The 13,143-nt window shown below is 34.2% G+C and overlaps 2 protein-coding genes across 2 annotated transcripts; both read left to right on the top strand.

The window, feature by feature from the left end:
• Positions 1-1,098, top strand: LOC100306472 (thiamine phosphate phosphatase-like protein). The gene is made up of 2 exons (NM_001248613.2): positions 1-542; positions 625-1,098. The coding sequence occupies exons 1-2, from the start codon at positions 75-77 to the stop codon at positions 895-897; spliced, it is 741 nt and encodes a 246-aa protein (NP_001235542.2). The 5' UTR covers positions 1-74; the 3' UTR covers positions 898-1,098.
• A 4,001-nt stretch (positions 1,099-5,099) lies between these two features.
• On the top strand, positions 5,100-9,159 carry LOC100819546 (inactive protein kinase SELMODRAFT_444075). The gene is made up of 9 exons (XM_003530450.5): positions 5,100-5,557; positions 5,840-5,994; positions 6,070-6,164; positions 6,323-7,341; positions 7,825-7,985; positions 8,162-8,238; positions 8,316-8,463; positions 8,586-8,735; positions 8,836-9,159. The coding sequence occupies exons 1-9, from the start codon at positions 5,377-5,379 to the stop codon at positions 8,869-8,871; spliced, it is 2,022 nt and encodes a 673-aa protein (XP_003530498.1). The 5' UTR covers positions 5,100-5,376; the 3' UTR covers positions 8,872-9,159.
• Positions 9,160-13,143: the final 3,984 nt, after the last annotated feature.

Raw genomic sequence — 13,143 nt, 5'->3', positions numbered from 1 at the left:
CTTAGTTTTGAGGATAATTTATTGAGAAAAATATAAGTGGGAGTGTGGCAGGCTAGGGTTGTCCAGTTAGAAAAATGGGGGGAGGAGGTGTGGTGGTAGTTTTGGACTTCGATCGAACAATAATCGACGATGACAGTGACAGATGGATTGTGGCTGAACTGGGTCTGACTGAGCTATTCAAGGAGCTTCGTCACAGCATGCCTTGGATCTCTCTCATGGACAGGATCATGGCCCAACTCCACTCCAACGGCGTCACCGTCGACCACATTGCTGACTGCCTCAAAAGGCTCCCCTTCCCTCCTCCCATCGTTTCAGCCATCAAATCCGCCCACGCTCTTGGCTGCGATTTGAGGATTATCAGCGACGCCAACACCTTTTCCATTCGAACCATTCTCCAACACCACGCCTTGTTTCACTGCTTTTCCCAGATCCATACAAACCCTGCTTTTCTTGACAACCAAGGACGCCTTCGTGTCACTCCATTTCATCATTCTACCCACTCTCCTCACTCTTGTCCCCTCTGCCCTCCCAATATGTGCAAGGTTTCTTTCTTAATTTTATCTCCTTTTCCTTTCCTTTCTTTCTTTACTACTGCAATAATTTTAGTGTTTTTTTCCATCTTAGGGTTTAGTGATAGACCAAATTCGAAGTTCTTTATTGTCTGGAACTGGAAATGAAGAAGAAAGAAGATTCATCTACATTGGAGATGGTGCAGGTGATTATTGCCCGACTTTGAAGCTCAAGGGCGGTGATTTTGTCATGCCAAGGAAGAATTATCCTCTCTGGAACAAGATTCACTCTGACCCAAAACTAGTTGCTGCACAGCTTCATGATTGGAGCACTGGAGAGGACTTGGAAACCATTCTACTCAACCTTATCAACAAAATATCTCTTTAGAGACCTATTCAATTGAATATCATTTCTTGCTTGGAGAGGGTTCTGTTCTGTACTCCACCCAAGGTGCATTCTCTCACACAATTTCTCTCCACCAGATACCAATTATAGGATTATTCATTGTTGGTGGAAGTCCATTAAACATGCATTGTTTTGTTCCCCATATTCCATTACAAAAATAAAGCCCTCTTTCGGTTTTCAAAACATCTCTCTATTTTAGTTTTAGTTTTGTATCTCCCTGCTCCAGTTCCATTATTAGTGACCAATTTATAGAGACAAATAAAAATATTTAAGAGGAATGAACTTTGAATTATAGATGAGAATTCATATTACATCCTGTTAGGATCAGGATACTCCTTATCATCAAACAGATTGAGAGAAGAAAACACGATGAGGAAATGATGAATCTTGCAATTTGATATGTCAAATCTGTAGATTCACCCTCTTAAAGGGTCACAGGAGGGAGACCTCGAGAGAAAAATCTTTGAGTTCTAACTATAAAAAACTGTTTGCATCTAAGTAGGTATGCTATGTATAGCCTTTTTCACGTTGTTCTAGTGTTAACGACACTGGAGTAGGTGTTATAATAACGTTGTATGGACCACAAAAAAGAAACATTTTTCTGACTTTCTAATGTTATAATGTCGAGTCTGACTCGATGATACAGAAAACTTTTTTTTTTTTTTTTTTAAATTTTCACAGGTCGTAGTAACAATACAAGGCCTTAATAGATTTTAGTTCACAATCAGCAGGTCAATATACCTAAGTCTAGTAATTACCATAAGAAAAGAACTCTTAGAACTGAGTAATTCTCAACACTTAATCCTATACCTAATGAGATATCTTACCATGTCTGAACGTTTAGCTCCTAGCTTAACAGATATATCATCATCACAAAGTGAAAGGCAAGATTGGTGAAAGTAATATATGCATACGAATCCTCGGTCAATAGAACAAAAAAGTTATCATGACTTTTATCATGCATTCATATATGTTTAATGAGATGACACTTCTGACTCACAATTCATGTCACCACCAAGAATGGTTCACAATTTCAGCCATAATGCAGAAGATGAACCCTACAAATGTTCGGTTCAGCGGTCCTAATTAAGCATCTTAGAAATTGGTTTCATAGCTTCCCGACTCTCATACATGAGCTTAATGACACAACTGTAGATGTGTAAACGATTTCCACTATATATATTTGACCTATAAGCCTAAATTTTGCTAGGAATTCCGTAATTCGTAGAAAAGGGAACTAGGCATCTCGGTTTATAAATTCGTTAGCTAAGCATGATAAATAAATTCGTTTCTGCTATGAGGACTTCAAACTGTGCAGAATAAAAGCCTCATGACCCAGGATAAAGTAGCATTAAGCATCACAAAAAATGTTATATTCCACGGATTTCTAGCACTTAGCAAAACCTTGAAAAATGCTCATAATAGGTCTCATAAAAAGGCGAAGGACGAGAAAATAGAAAAGGAGCTGAATGCGCTATTGGACATGAAATTTGCATATTTACAATTCATGTCCCTAAACTTAATTGAACTGACTTAAGGGGGTTAAGATCTTGTTTTTTTTTTTTTTTTCATAACATGGGAGAACAAAAAAATTTACGGTAAAATATGTTTTGAGTCATGTAAAAATTAAAAAGTATTAATTTCATTCTTATAATTTTTTTTATTAATTTAGCCCTATAAAAATAAAAAATATTTTTGTTTCTAGGTGGTATCTCCTTTAGATGAGAATCTAAAGTGGCTAACAAATTTATACGTCTAAATTGATTACAAATAAATTAAATTAAATAATTTGTGATAGGTAAACTCCCAAAAAATGAATTAAACAATTTTTCATGGCTAAATATTTTCAAAAATTGGAAGTTTTTGTCACTTTTTGGGTGATTTTTTCACACTTTCGGATGAGATTTGGGAGAAAAATGAACTAACAATGAATTTTGGTGTTTTCTTAACACTTGAAAAGATAAAAAAAAGTAAAAAATAAATTCGTTAATCAAGTAACAGAGAATCGTCTAACAGAAACAATAATTAACTTATGTATTTCAATTTTTATACAAGTTCTCTTTTTTACTGATTAAAAATATAACTTTATTTTTTCAATTTTTTTCTATTCTTTTCACTTCTTTTTATTCTTATTCTTATCTCACAGATAAACAGCGTTAATTTTAAGTTATATTAAAAAACCAATTCGAAATATGGTTGCTTTTCTGTAAAAAGAAAATTTGGCTTCTAAGATATGAATTCCACCGATTCTGAATTCTGATCAGCTATAAGGAAAGCGACAAGCTCAACAACTGTGCCATGTTCCCCATCCCATGTGTGGCTAACATGCAGACATATACATAATACAATGTTACTCACGTTTCCCAAGCATATATAAAAGAAAGCAACCATGGATTCTGTCCATGCCATACAACAAGGAGTATATTTAAATTACGAAAAAAAAGTATTTAAATTTATATTTTAAAAATAAACTATTAAATTTTAATTTTATTTTAGTGTTGACTATTAATTATTATTTTTAATAAAATAGACATTTTGAGTTTTAATTTTATCCTAACTAATCTTTAAATTTTATTTTCTAAAATTAAATACTTTAAATATCGTTTCAGTTAATCATTAAATTGTACCTCATTTACTTGCATATGCTAAAAATACATATTAATTAAATTCTAAAATTATATAATTAATATTTGTTATATTTTATAATTATGATTTGAAAGATCGTTAAATATGTTTTTGAATTATGATATTGTAAACTTAATTTATTTATTTTCATATGAAATAATTTATACTAAAATGATTTTTCTATTTTATTAATTTGTTAAAAAATAGTACATTAAAATATGTGTTGTAGGTTTTTAAGTATATTTAAGTATGAATATGGACACTAAAAGTTGTTATTTACCTGCACATGGGTTCGAATCTATTATTAGCATGGATACTTTGATACCCTACTTAAACAAGTACTTATTACCTTCTCTATAATTATTAAATTACTTATATCTTTAATTTATTTTAGGTATCTTATGGAGGTCTTTATAAATTGTAAGTTCGTTGACGAAAGGGAAAACAAAACAAAGTACTATTATTGTTTTGTTTGGATTGGAAGAATAACAATTGATAAATCGACAGTGCACAGTATCATTAATGAACTCACGATAAAGCATTACTACATGTGAGAACACATAACTCGCCTGAGACAAAGCTTGTGCCAAGTCTAACCCGATTGGTATAAAACCACAGTGCAGATATCGTCCATTAAAGATGCATATGCATTATTATAACATTACCCTTTCACTTTCCAGTGCGTATCTTTTGTTGGCTCATTATATTATATACATAGCAAACAAAATGGCCATATAGTCAATCGTGGCCTTAGGCCATCCTATTTAGTACTACTGCATTTGTATTCAGTAGGGAAAAGTTTTCTCCAGTTAATGATTATAACAATTGGCACCTTCCCACTTATATGAAAGCAACATTTTCAATTCAGCTCTTCCTAGATTTGTATTTTATTGCACCTTGTTGTGCCAAATGTGGAGTGGGGATTGACGTGAGGTGTAATTTCGTGCCCAATATAAATAATCTTAATAATTGGAACTTTCAAAGAGACTTGCACAAGAATGGTACCACACCACTAGTAAAAAAATTTCACATGTCATGTCATCAATGTCACCCTATTTGACAACTATGGAGAGTGATTTCTAAGTAAAACCTTTGTTATCACTTGCCAGTAATAATACTACTAGTACTAACTTACTAGTACTACTTTTAATATCCATTTCCCTCGGTTCAAGCGACATATTTTACACTGCTCATTCATCATCCATTACCTTTTTCATTCTCATAATTTTCGGTAACTGAAAATGGCTTGAACTTTTGTGGGTTCCTAACAATTCAGTGGTTAACATGATTAATATGACATGAACCTTTTTTCATTCAATTTTGGGATTAGTGAACAGGATTTGTCTCTACACTCTCACCTATAAATTGTCCATTTCTTCGTGTCCTTACTTAATTGAAATTATCCCTTTTTTAATTTCAATTTTCAAAGGCGCTTCGTGTCTCAATCATTATGCACAAAATGTCAGAAGAAAATGCTAATAATAAGAAATGGGGTAACGGAATCTGTTTCCATAGCCTGACGCATTCAACGTGAAATAGGTATCCTCGGTTTGTAATTTTATGAAATGTAACGTAACAAACACTGTTGCTCGCTGTTAAAACGTGGATTTTTTTTTCACTTTGTGTGTGTGCGCTTTAACGGGAAGGTTGTTTTACTAAAGTGCCTTGAAGTGTGTGTGGCCTTCTACTTTTTCTCTTCTGGCTCTGGGTGACGCAAAAGAAGAACATTGGTTTCCGAGGGTGTTTATTGTCACTGTTCATTGCAGTAAAGTTGCAATATTTTGGCCGATTCAGCGTTTCAGATGGCTTTTGGGGTTGCAAGCTGAGAAATTTGAGATGAGCAGCCAAAAGGGTCGTCATGAACATGAAGAAGAGATGGGTACCGGTAAAGTGGTTGTGGTTGCAGTAAAAGCTTCTAGAGATATTTCAAGGAATGCTTTGGTGTGGGCTTTGACTCATGTTGTTCAGCCAGGGGATTGCATTAAGCTGTTGGTTCTCATTCCGCCTCTTTCCTCAAGTATTGATTCTTTTCTTTCAATTTTTCTCCATCTGCTTAGGCAGCCTGTTAGTTACTTTATTCAATTTATGTCACACTTAATGGCTTTATAAAGCTGAGATAAAAAAATAAAAAATAAAGTTAAGAACATCACATTTTACACAATTCAGTTTTCAACTTTCAAATATGTGAGGCTTTAGGACCTTAAGAGTTGCTTGAGATCTGAACAATCCAGAAACCTTTTCTACTCATTCCGGTAAGGAGGTTCATTTCATGATTGACGATAATCTGTGCATTTTGCAGGCAAGAGGGTATGGGGACTTTCAAGATTTACTACTGATTGTGCCTCGAGTCATTGGAGATCCAGTTTAGGAACTATTTCAGATCAGAAAGAAGTTATTACAGATTCCTGTTCTCAATTAGTACTTCAACTCCATGATTTTTATGATCCCGAGAAGGTTTGAACGTCAAAGTGTAATAACTTCCAGATATAAGTTACTTTCCTTATTCTAAACTGTCAAATATTTACACAGATAAAAATCAGAGTGAAGATTCTTTCTGGTTCTTTATCCGGAGCTGTTGCTGCTGAAGCCAAGAGAGTCCAGTCAAGCTGGGTTATATTGGACAAGTAATAATGAATACTTTTGTATTTCAATTTCTCTGTTAAAAACTGTGTTGTTTCATAACTTAATATGCAATGCCATTGATATAAGATTGTACCTGCTGTGAAATTGCCTTAATTACTTATGGACTGAACAGCAATTATCTATTCTTCCACAATTTCAGAAAATTGAAGCTTGAAAAGAAAGACTGCATGGAGCAGCTGCATTGCAATATTGTAATTATGAAGCGGTCTAGGCCAAAGATTCTGCGCTTGAATTTGAACAGTTCGTCTAAGATGGAACTAAACATGGCTTGTCCATTGGCACTTTCAAACTTCAAAGACAACTCTGAACATGCAGATATAATTAGAGGTCCAGCTGTTACTCCTGCTAGTAGTCCTGAGCAAGGGTCACCACTACTGACTGCAACTGATATTGGAACATCATCCATATCGAGCTCAGACCCTGCAACTTCACCATTTTTCCACTCCGACAATCATGAAAGACAAAGGAGAGGTTTTACCTTTGTTCACGAGGGACTGACAAACCTGGAGGATATTGAGTCTGACTCTGAGAGTGAAAAGCTAAGTATGTCATCCAAGAGCTCATATTTTCAGCCATGGATTGCAAATGTAATTTGCATGGATGGTGATTACTCAAAACATGAGAACATGCAAAGATCTAGTGACAAGACTTTAGCTACTGCCTATGAAACTTTGCTTCAGAAATTCTCAAAGTTGGATCAGGATCCTATCCTAGGGATGCTCAATTGTAAACTTGATGTGAACTTAAGCAAAAGTGTTAGAGAAGCAATTTCACTATCTAAAACTTCAGCTCCTGGACCTCCCCCATTGTGCTCCATTTGTCAGCACAAGGCTCCTGTGTTTGGCAATCCACCAAGGTGGTTTACATTTGCTGAATTGCAACTTGCCACAGGTGGTTTTTCGCAAGCAAACTTCTTGGCAGAAGGTGGTTTTGGTTCTGTACACCGCGGTGTCCTGCCTGATGGGCAAGTAATTGCTGTCAAGCAGTATAAATTAGCCAGTACTCAAGGAGATAAAGAGTTTTGCTCAGAAGTAGAGGTCTTAAGCTGTGCACAACATCGCAATGTTGTGATGTTAATTGGGTTTTGTGTGGAGGATGGAAGGAGATTGCTAGTTTATGAGTACATCTGCAATGGCTCTCTGGATTCTCATATCTACAGTAAATTCCTTTGAATCCTTGATTTTTTTTTCGCTACATTCATAACCGGCTGTGGAGACTTCTGTTCTTCTTTTCATTTCTAGCTTTACCCATACTACATATCTTTGCAGGTGAAATAATCTGACAAGTTAATTACCATTATACTCCCTAATGAAAATTTCTCTCCCATGATCTTTATTCAACCTTAGTCGAGGGTTGTCATCATAATCTTCATAAAATGTCTTTTGATTGGCCGTCCTTCTGTGAATGTGTAGCAATCAAATATCTCATGAAGTACCAGTGTCATCAATGCACTTTTTCCATATTTGTTGATTTGGCAAATTCATTTAGAATGCACTAACAGTGTAAACATTTTTTTACACTATCTTAAATGTCATACCTATTATTTTGATTGGTTAATCTTTACACTGATAGTGTATTAAAACTCATTGATTTATATAGCAAAAAAAATAGGGATATTTAAGGGATTATTTGAATTTGCAGGACGAAAGGAGAGCGTACTGGAATGGTCTGCTAGGCAAAAGATTGCAGTTGGAGCAGCTCGTGGCTTGAGATACCTTCACGAAGAATGTAGAGTGGGTTGTATTGTGCACCGTGACATGCGGCCTAACAATATTCTCCTCACTCATGATTTTGAAGCTTTAGTACGTCTTATTCTTCAATTTCAAAAATGGACTGATGAGTGTTCACATTAATGGTTTCATATGCTTTATACAGCAATGACTTACTTCTGTTTGAAGATTGCTTTCTATGAAGCAATATGTTCATAACTATGCTTTTAGGTATGTTTGAAAATATGAAATGTCTCAAATAATTTTAGGTAGGAGATTTTGGACTAGCAAGGTGGCAGCCAGATGGAGACATGGGTGTGGAAACCAGGGTCATAGGAACATTTGGGTAGTGCCAATGTCTTTTTTCCCATTTTCTTTTGATTAGTTGTAAAAAATGATGATGTAAGCCTTGGTTATTCACAGGTATTTGGCGCCAGAATATGCTCAAAGTGGTCAAATTACTGAAAAAGCTGACGTGTACTCGTTTGGGATAGTATTACTGGAGCTTGTCACAGGACGGAAAGCAGTGGATATAAATCGGCCCAAGGGCCAGCAATGCCTAAGTGAATGGGTAAGATTTTATTGATATCTGAAAATGTTGACTACATATTCTAGTTTAACAGTTTTTCTTATGATGTTTGAAAACAAACACTTAAAATTATTGCTTGTGGTTCACTTCAAATGTCTTCATAGGCACGCCCATTGCTTGAAAAACAAGCTACTTATAAACTAATAGATCCGAGCTTAAGGAACTGCTATGTTGATCAAGAGGTTTATCGCATGCTGAAATGTTCCTCTTTGTGCATCGGACGGGATCCTCATTTAAGGCCAAGAATGTCTCAGGTTGGAAAATTAATTCATTTTACTTATCAACAAATTTTATCCTGAACCAATGTTCACCCCTCACTCATTGTTTTATACTTTCTCATACATATATATATAGGTGCTCAGGATGCTGGAAGGTGACATTCTCATGTGATTGCCTATCACATTTCCATTTCCCAAGAACATTAGTGTAGAACTAGTTTAAAGCTTCTTGCAGATTCTTCTGAATTTTCATTTGTAAAAAGCTTCAAGTTTTTCCTCCTAGATTTTTATATCAGTGCTGTACATGTTGTCTTCGGTTTTGTGGAGAGGAGCGTGATTCGAACTCGTGTTGATTATTTAGTTAATTGTACAGAAAAACATTCCAGTTATGGTTAAACCCTTTCTTCCCTGTGTAATGCTAATTTCGTGAAACGATTTTGAAGGTGCTTCAGTCACTCAATGGAACAAGATTGCCTCAACTCAACTAACCAAGGCACGGATCATAACATGCATCCCATTGTTGAAATGTACATATATGGAGCTCTGAAATGGGTTAAAAGTGACGTGTTAGACACAACAACAACGAATAGAGTGTGATCGCGTCATTTGAAATGTTACAAAATATTTAACGATAAAATAATAGTAATAATAAATTAAAGAAAGAAAAACTAAGGCATTCCATCTGCATCGCTCACAACTCCCCCTCATCCTTCTCACGGACTCTCAACTTATCTCTTCACTGCCTGTTTTTCTTTGTTCCTTCTTTTTCTCCCATTGTTATCACCAATGACATTTTGATGCTCTACTGTTTGATTGTCAAAGGTGATTATAGCAACGAACACAAGGTGTTCGATGAAATGCTGGCTATCTTTTACTACTTCTATTGTTCGCTGGTACCTGAATCTTTTGCATATCCCAGAAGTTACTGCATAAAGGTCCAACGATTGTAAAAAGATCAATGCCAGAAGCTACTCATGATAGGTTTCAATGGTTGTAAAAGGACTGAACCTCATGGGTTTACTTCCACACTATAATGTAAAAGTTTTAAATTTGAAATTTAGTTTAATGGTTGTAAAAGGGGTTTATGGGTTTATTTGCCTAGAATGTTGTAAAAGTTTTATATTACATATCACATCAATGAAGTTTTATATTACATAACACTTTGATCTTTTCTTCATATCAGCAATCCTGTCTTGTTTGATTTTGGAACTGTGTGGCATATGTCTACTCTTAAAGCAGAGTGTGTTGCGGGCTCCTGGTGTGGTATTCTCAGAAATTGAGTGTACCAGAAATAGACATTCTTCCGGCTTTAACACAATTGGGGAAACTATTTTACAGTATTAGAAAGCATGAACATGGATTTTTAATTTATTGTAGACAGAGCAATGCATGATGTCAGTGATTAAACAATTCAAATTGAAGGAGAATCAGTGAGTGTACAAAAAATATGCACTTTTCTAGTTTCAATGCAACTCAGGAAAGTATTTTACAATTGGAAAGCTTGAAGTTGAATTTTCGAATCTTAATAGGAACATACAGAGTGAATGCAAGTCTTAGTTTTGTTATTTATAAACTTCAGTATTTTTATAAAGTCCAGAGTGTTCGTGAGGAAGTGTAACTTCAACAATCGACAAAAATTTAAGATAATTAGAGAATATGGCTGTTAAAAAAAAAAATAGAGAAGATGGTGGAACACGAATGCACTGAGAAACAAAAATGGCGAGCGAGCGGGTACAAAGGATTTCCTTTTTAATATTATTTTATTGTTATTAATTTATAATATTTTAAATGAGATGGCAATATCTTATAGGATGTGCTTAACACGTCACTTTTAGGGTTTGTGTCCAGTGAAGTCTTTCTCATTGTCAAGTGCGTTTTTTCCACCCACAAAGCATTAGTTTACCATTGAATATTGTTCGAATTCTACAACGACGTGTATCGTGTACGCATTATTTACCAGTGAACAAAATTTGTAAAATGCGGTCATAAAAAAATTTGTAGAATGATAAAATTAACTTTTTCCTGAGTTTAACAGGTAGACTTTATTTTATTTCTGGTTGTGAGTTCTGATTAAGTGGGTATGGGTTCAATATTTTGGTCTTAGATGGACTTCAAGTTAAAACTAGAAGCAAGGTTGGGCTCATGGGTGAGTAAGACTGTGGCTACTTTTTACACTGCTCTTTTTGTTAATTATAATTATACTATATTTTATTTTTAATTATTATTTCAAAATTACCCTATTTAAACAAGATAAGTATGCTGTTGTATATTTGGGAATTAAACTTCCTAAACATTTTTAAATAGTCTTCTGAAATTTAATTTAAAAAAGTATTAAATATTTGGAAACTGATTTGTGACTCACTTTAAGATTAGAGAGGAATAACTTATAAAAAAAATCAAAATAAATAAAAGATGATGCAACTAATAAAAAAGAGGTGTAAAAATAATTTTGGACGAATGCAGTGTTTATATTTCCCTTTATCAACTTGAGTTCAATAATGGGGTCCAAGAATATGGTTCAAGTTGGGCTCCCATGAGAATAAGTCTCGTGCATATATGTTCATCCGTAACAGTCGGAAAAAGGCAAAATTTTAAACATACTTACCTTAATTATTCATTTTACCTCCTTTTTCTATTTTTTGTTATTAAATTTACGTAAGAGTTTAATAATCATGTGCATAGCCTATTTTCTCTTAAATAACCCCATCCAAATCTGAATATTATGAACAGTTTCCTCACAATCCCCTACACCTCTCCCAAATCTCACTAAATAAAGTCCATCAATTCTTGTAGAGTTAATCAAATGCATATAACTCAAACCATATATAAATTAAGACGAGAATTAATAAAAAGAAAATAATTTCAATTATATACATCAAATCCCACGAAGCTTCAATATTGCTTCCTTGTTTGTGGTTTGTGAGCCGATGTGAGAGTGGTTGCAATGCAAGTTTTGGTATGATGCTGAAGTAGTGTCGGCTCGTAGTTTGAAATTACTCTGTCAAAGTCCATACAGTGCACGCTGGTGCAGTGAGGGTGGCATCACAATGTGTACGTAAAGAGAGAATATCCTTTTTGTGTTTATGGGTTGGTTATAGTCGTCAACGTAAATTTATTGAAAAAGATGATTGGTGAGATTTGAGAGGTGTGAGGGAAAAATTCATTGTCTTCCAAAGATAATTACTTGCTAGGAATAGAGGAAAGGTTTTTCTTATTTCTTAAACCTGATTATTAGACTGTCTAATTAATTAATGAGAACAGATATAGTTGATAACCACACAAGAAACCTAACGTGTGAACGTGATAGAGGTATTTCTGTAAAGAATGAACATATGAGAGCAACTAATTAAAAAAACAGATAATTCACAAGCTCTTCCTTACTCAAACAGCAAAGTTGGTGCCGGAAAAGGATGTTTAATTAATTTGTGAAAATGTCCGTACAGTGCATCACTGTGTCGGTTGATTGCTCTTACAGATCTAGTAGAGATATTATTTTTAATTATTTGATTATCACAACGTCTGAAATGCAGTTCTAGAACCAGTTGATAACAGCTGGCCTGCCCCTGTGTTAACAGATTGACAAGTATATCAATTTTATCTGAAGTAGTAAAGATTAAAATGGAAGTTCAAGTGTTGAATCTACATGGACTTTGGTTGGTTGTACTTAGGTGATGCAAACTCAATTATTAAGCAATGAAAAAAAGAGAGAAGAAGACATATACAACGAATTGTAAGTGTGAAATTTGGAGTAAGGCAAAGAAAAAAAAATAGGAAAAACAAATAACAATTTAAATTTAAAAAGATGAAATCAGAATGCAATGATGTTGGGCCTAATATGTCTTTGTCTAAGATGTATAATTTTAGATTTTTCTCTATCAATTTGGTAAATTTTTCCTACTCACATCTATTAAAATACTTGCCCTGATGTCTCACATTGACAAACCTATCTTACCTATGTATCTCCCAAATATCTTTGCAAAGATTCAATAGATAAAATGCATGAAATTTTAATTCTAGATGTTTGTTTTGATGCATGGGCATAATGTAATCACTCTATGTCTAGCAATGATTTTATTAAGATACTTCTTCCTTTGTGTTCTATTAGAAATTACTCTCTCGTAAATGACTCATCCCTAAAACTAATGCATGTAAGACCTTTCTTGTATTTCTATTAAGGATTATCCTTTCCTGAATGACTAACCCCTAAAGATGATACAAGAATGAATTATACATGAAATTAAAATAAGAAAGATAATAGGAAAGAGAACACCTGATCACATTGATAGATATGAAACATTAAAGTACATCTGTTGGCTTTTTAGGCTTGTTAGACCCTAATTAAGGGGGTTTAACCTCTCATTGTCATAAAAGACTTTTACACTTTAAAGGATTGATGTGGATGAAACTAGTAACAAGAAAAGGGAAAATGACTAAAGAAAGAGAA

Source organism: Glycine max, chromosome 8, assembly GCF_000004515.6.
Source record: "Glycine max cultivar Williams 82 chromosome 8, Glycine_max_v4.0, whole genome shotgun sequence".
NCBI lineage: Eukaryota > Viridiplantae > Streptophyta > Magnoliopsida > Fabales > Fabaceae > Glycine > Glycine max.
The sequence above is the reverse complement of the archived record's forward strand: the minus strand, read 5'-3'. Positions and strand labels throughout refer to the sequence as shown.